The 5,699-nt window shown below is 63.8% G+C and overlaps 1 protein-coding gene across 1 annotated transcript in view; it reads right to left on the minus strand.

Moving 5' to 3' along the window:
- Window positions 1–23: 23 nt before the first annotated feature.
- The window catches only part of GFRA2 (GDNF family receptor alpha 2), a 68,418-nt gene continuing 62,742 nt past the window's right edge, over window positions 24–5,699 (minus strand). Inside the window, exons 6-10 of the mRNA XM_006156442.3 lie at window positions 5,602–5,682; window positions 4,752–4,892; window positions 2,721–2,893; window positions 1,223–1,276; window positions 24–519 (exon numbers count right to left, since the gene is read on the minus strand). Of these exons, the coding sequence (XP_006156504.1) occupies window positions 397–519; window positions 1,223–1,276; window positions 2,721–2,893; window positions 4,752–4,892; window positions 5,602–5,682 (572 nt within the window). The 3' untranslated portion in view covers window positions 24–396. The remainder of the gene's footprint in view (window positions 520–1,222; window positions 1,277–2,720; window positions 2,894–4,751; window positions 4,893–5,601; window positions 5,683–5,699) is intronic.

Raw genomic sequence — 5,699 nt, forward strand, 5'->3', positions numbered from 1 at the left:
AAGCCCCGCGTCATGCCGCCGCCGGTTCCCCACAGTGGGCAGCTCGAGAGGTTGGCCACAGCTGTCCTGCCCTCGGCCTGCAGCGGGCACGGCCACAGGTCCCGTCGCTGTCGGGGTCTCATTCCGGTGTCTGGCTTCAGAAGATGCAGAGAAGACCATGCCAGGAGAAAGTGCCGGGCACCTCGCCCTGCGAGCGCTGGGTCCCCCTTGCCAGGGCGCCTCCGGGCCGGCTCTCAGCTGCCCGCCTGCTTGTCTGTTTGGTTTAGAAAAACTTCTCCAGAGAAGAAACCTGGGAGGTGACAGGTTCAGAGACAAGGTGGGAAGAAATTTTTTGCAAGGTGCGTGTGTCTGTCTCCACTCCGCCAGGCGGGCGCTCCTGTCCGACGGCGCCCGGGCCTACAAGGCCAGCGTCAGGACCAGGAGGGACAGTGCAGTCACAGCAGCTGACGGGCAGGCGCTGCTGGGGCCCGCGCTGGGTCTGACCACCTTTTTACTCCCTGGGATGATGTTCGTTGTAAGCTGAGTCCATGGCAGGAAGGGCGACAAGAAACAAAACAGGCCGTCAGCAGAGCCGGCCCAGGCGAGGGGAAGGGCCCAGCCTCCACGCCCCTCCGGTCCCTGCCCTCTCCCGCCACCCAGGCCTCTCCCTTGTACCCTGGAGCCAGGCAGGGACAAAAGGGACTGCTCTGTCCCTCGGGTTTGTGGGCAGAGCAACAATCTCCGGGAAAATGGGCCGCCCTGCATGCTGGGGCTGGGGGTCGCGTGAGGAGGGAGGTGGCAGAAGGAGGTACTTCTGGAGGAGATGGAGCCCCGCATCCTCCCATTCATACATTTGCTCGAATCCCTCCTCCTCCATGCAGCCTTCCCTGCACTCTCTAACCATCTCTACATCTCACTGCCTCATCCTCCCACCGACGACTGGGGTCTGTATATCACATACACACTCCCGGGCGGGGGGCTCCTTCCAGAAGGGAGGTCTCCATCTCTGTGCCCCCTAAATGTCACAAAGCCAGAGCCAGGCGGCACCCGGTATACTCGTCCTGAACAGTGAGGATGGGCTGGGCATTTCTCTCCCGTGAGGGGATGACCATGGGCCCTGACTACAGCCATGGCACTCCCCACGTCCAGGCCCAGGTGGCCCGGAGTGCAGCTGGCCGGCCCTGCAGTGAGACCTGGGGGCCCCGAGCCGGGCTCACCTGGGAACTGCCCCCCCAGCACTCACCTCGGTGAAGCACATGCTCAGCTCTTTGGAGTTGTTGGCCTTCAGGCCCTGCTCCTGGGGAAGGGGAGGACCAGTGAGGACAGGGGATCAGCTCTCCTGGGCCAGGCCACCCACTGCCGGCATGGCTAAGCACAGGGACACGGTGCAGAGTGCCGGCCCCTCCCTCGCAGCACTAAGGCCCACCCCCCGCCAGCATCCTCAGCGTTAGGTCCCAGGTCCTCGGGCCCCTGGAGAACAAAGTTCTAAAGTCTGGCAGTGTGTAGCAGTCGGCCGGGGCACGTCAGTCCACACGCGCAGAGCTTCTCAGGCAGGAAGCGTGTTTTCTCAGCCTGGCACTGAGCAGTGCTGGGCTCATCACAGCCACACGATAAATATTTACTAAGTACGTGAATGCATGAATGAGTGAATGAACAAATGCCACCGATCAGGAACGGCATCCACCTCCACCCCGTTAATCGGCCATAGCGCGAGACGGCGCCGTAGAGAAAGATCCGGAGTCTTCCTCTGGGCTCAGGGAGAAGAGCGCGGTGATCCATCTGGGATGTCTGCCCCAGTGCGCGGCAGGCAGACAGCTGACGACTGCCCGGCCAGTCCCGCCCTACCAGGTGTGCCACCTGGGAGCTCTGTGGATGGGAAGGGCCAAGAAAGGCGGCCAGCTGGGTGCCAAGTCCAGGGTTCTATACTGGGCCCGCCACGGGGACACGGACCAGAGAAAAGGCAGGAGGCCAGTCCTTTGCTTGTGCCATGATAGTGGTCCGTGGGCAACAGCTCGGGGCACGCGTCTCTGTCCTGGCTTCGAAGGGCTTATTCCGAGGCACGTGCTGGCAAGCTCTGGCCACCGGAAAAACTGGGAAGCCCCAGAAATTACACCTCAATCCCCGCTCTTGGCCAGAAGTACCACTAATCCCTAGTACATCGTAGGTGACCTGCCAGGCCATCCGGTCAGCTAGCCAAGGCCCCAACTGCCGCACAGAGACCCCGGCCAGGAGCAGGGTCACTGCCGATGGGGCTGGCCATTCAAGCAGCAGAAGCAGAACCAGGGACCTGGCCCGGGAGGATCCTATCCAGACACGGCACCAGCATCTCCAGGTGCCAAGATCCAGCCTGGCCAACCCACCACCACTTCTCTCTGCAGGAGGGCCTATAGTCCGGTCCCCTCTAGACTTGGCGGCTGGAGGTGACTCCCCAGCACCTGGCCAGGACTGTGAGAGGCCACTGTGGGCAGCACCAGGCATACCCCACAGAGGCAGTGCTGTCTGCCTCAGATTGCCCCTTCTCCAATCTCATGCTGTCACCTCGGTCCCACCGAAGGTGGCCTGTGGCCCCCCCAGGGTCTGTACCTGTTTACACTGGCTTCACTTCCAGCTCTAACTGCTCCAGGTGTGGCAGGCCTGGCCCGGCCCCTGAACACCCCTCCTTGACACTTCCCATCCACAGAGCTCCTAGGTCTGTCACCCGGGCCCCGTGGCGATGCCCAGACCCTCGGCCGTGCCCTCACCTGGACAGACGTGCAGGTGGTGATAATGCTGGTCCCCAGGCTGGTGCTGTCACTCAGGTCTTCCGGCAAAGAAGGCGTCTTCTCCACCCGAGGGGCCTGGGTGGCCTGGAACGAGGGACTCTTAGGGGACACGTTCACGTCTGTGCCGTTGCCAAAGGCCTGGATGGCGTTCCCTGCGTAGATGCAGAGAGATTGGGACCCGCCTCCTTCGCCCCTGCCCCTGGGCCCTACCCTGCCCACCGCCTTCCCTGGAATGGCCCAGAGTGGGGTGGGGTAGACCCATTGACAGTCAGGTACCTACGAGGGTCTCAGGTCAAGAGAGGGGCACAGCCAGAGGGGGCTGAGACAGAGACTAGACAGAGACACTGGGACAGAGGCAACGGATGTGAGGCGCCGAGAGCCTCTCCTCCGCCTCCTCTCTCTGGCCTCTCCTCAGCCTGCTCCCCGGCTCAGCCCCTGCGTGCTCCTCTGCTGCCTGGGGCACTCTGGTCCCACCGCTGCCATCCCAAGGTCCCCAGACTCAGCACCACCCTCTCCACAGTACACACCTCCCCCGCCGGCCTCCCCTCACGCCGTTACCGAGTGCCGGTCCTGAGGACAAGCGAGTCGGACCTCCTGGGCAGAACTGTGCCAAGACCGCCCCCACAACCATGGGCCCAGAGACCACTCCGTGTCCCCACACGTGCCTCTAATTCAGGTCTCCACCTGCACAGTGCAGTCTCCTCCCACTGCCAACCAAGCTCCCCCTGCAGTCCTGTCGTGAAGGGGGCCTCTCTGTGGGCCCAAGCCCCCAAGGCAGAATCAGGGGCACCTCTCCCACCTCCCTACCTCCTAGAGACCTCTCCACGGCAGCCCCTTCACCGCCCCCGCCCTCTGCTCAGGGTCCCTGTGTTCTCTACAAGCAGCAGCCACAGCATGCCCTGGGCTCCATGGCCGGCCCCAGCGCCCTGCACACGGCATGCTCGTCACAACCAGACAGCTTGCTGCAGCGCTGGTCTGATCTCTGACCACCTGCTGAGGTCCCTTCACCCGCCACGCAGTGCACCCCACCTGTGGGACAGGCAAAGCCAAAGCCTCGGGTCTGCAGGGCCCTTCACGACAGGTATGCCTACCTGCCCAGGGGACCCTGCCGTCGGCCACCTTCGGTGCTGAGCAGCAAGGCTGAGCGGTTTGCAGTTCCCTCCACCCACTGAGCCCGTCTGCAGAGCCCAGACCTTGGCTTGGGTGGGCTGGCGGGTGCTCCCGGCCTCCTTGGCCACTGCCCACCTCACCATCCAGGGCACAACTTCAGCTGCAGGGCCTCCCTCCTCCTAGCCGACATGGGCTCCCCGAGGGCCTGCGTAGGCCCCCAGCACAGCCCACCCCACACTGTGAGTGAGGGCCCCACGGCCCTCAGCGACAGCCACTGTGACCTGCATCTCTGACCCCCAGGACTGTACAGAAAGGAAGGAAGATGGACAGACAGATGGGAGGGAGGAAAGAAAGAGGAAGGTGGGGCGAGGTCTCCAGGTGGGCCTTGGTAGCAGGGGGAGTCAGCCTGGACAGACCAAGGCAGCCTGGGCTCTGCAGTAGCCAACCTTCCTGCCAGCCTTTCGGTGAGAGGTCGATGACTTCAAAACCAAGTCACTGGGTCCCAGGGGACGAGACCCATTACAGGGAGAAGTGACAGAACCGAGGTCCTCGTGGGAGGGCGAGGTTGGGTAAAGCTGTGACAACAGACCAGAGACCTCCAGCCTGACCTACACAGACTCTCAGCCGCCAGCAGTAAACCGAGGCTGGCCTACTGCAGTGCTGGGTGCCTCCCCAGGGCCAGCCCCAGGTCCCCAGGGGCAGCGTCGCCCACAGAGAAGCCCATGTGTATCACTGCCGTCTCTGAAGCTCTACTCCCCTTGATAAAGAGGTGGGACCCCGCTTTCCTGACAGTTCTGTGGGAACTTGCCGCAGGGAGGAGGGGACACCACCAGGCAGAGGCCGTGCTGTTGGGAGGGGCTAAGGGACTTCTGGGGACGGGGAGAGCATTCTGGGACTCACGGAGGCAAGGGTTCTCGGTGAAGTCCCTGAGGAACTTCTCACACTCCTCCTCCATGTTCCCGCTGCCACGACAGCTGCACCACGGGGACACCACGATGCCGGTGGGGCTGGAGTCCACGTAGTTGGGCGTCATGTCGAACCCTGGGCCGCAGGAGCGGGGGAGGAGAGAGGAGCAGGAAAGAGGCCTCTGGGTGTGGCCCCGACACCGTAGGGCAGAGGCCTGGCCGTCGCCCTCCCTCCCGCCCCTGGGCACACACACCCACAGCTCACAGCCCTAACTCGGAGCCTTGCTATCCCAGTGGCCACGGGAGCCAGAGCGCAGAGCGCCGGGCTGCCCGCCACCAGACGGCAGGAAGGCGCCCAGGGGCCCTCTGCCTGGCTTCCCCCTTCACTAATAAGCAGGGTACCCTCCAGCCTCAGGGAGACGAGGCTCCCGCCCTGGATCAGGTCCTGGCGCCCACATTACCCAGCTGCTGAGTCCGCCCATGTGACCAGCTTCCCTGTGCCTCAGTTTCCTCCTCCGCAAAGTGAAGGTGCCAGCACCTCTCCAGTAAGAGTGTCGGAGAGGGTTCGAACAACAGTCCCCGAGAACTGCTTAGCTTGGTGCCTGGGGTGCCAGAATCCTGCCACGAGTGTCACTACCTCGTCTTCCTGCAGAGCCCGCCCAGGCCTGATAGCCAGCCTCCCCTGGACAGAGCACTGTGGCCACCCACCCCGCCCCGGCTCCCTAACACAGCTCTTTCTGAACCCTCAGCAAAGCCAAGCTTGGCGAGCCGGGAGCTGGGCCGGGTCCCTGCCCGGCGGAGATCGAGGCAGCGGGGCTGCCATAAGCCGCGGGCACAGAGCTTACCAATCATGCCGGCGTAGGAGCCCAGGCAGGCCTGGTAGTTGTCGGCAGGGCAGCTGGTGAGCGTCTGGTAGGAGGCAAGGCCATTGGCGGGGCACGCC

The sequence above is a fragment of the Tupaia chinensis genome, unplaced genomic scaffold (genome assembly GCF_000334495.1).
Source record: "Tupaia chinensis unplaced genomic scaffold, TupChi_1.0 Scaffold000494_1, whole genome shotgun sequence".
In the NCBI taxonomy this organism is placed as follows: Eukaryota; Metazoa; Chordata; class Mammalia; order Scandentia; family Tupaiidae; genus Tupaia; species Tupaia belangeri.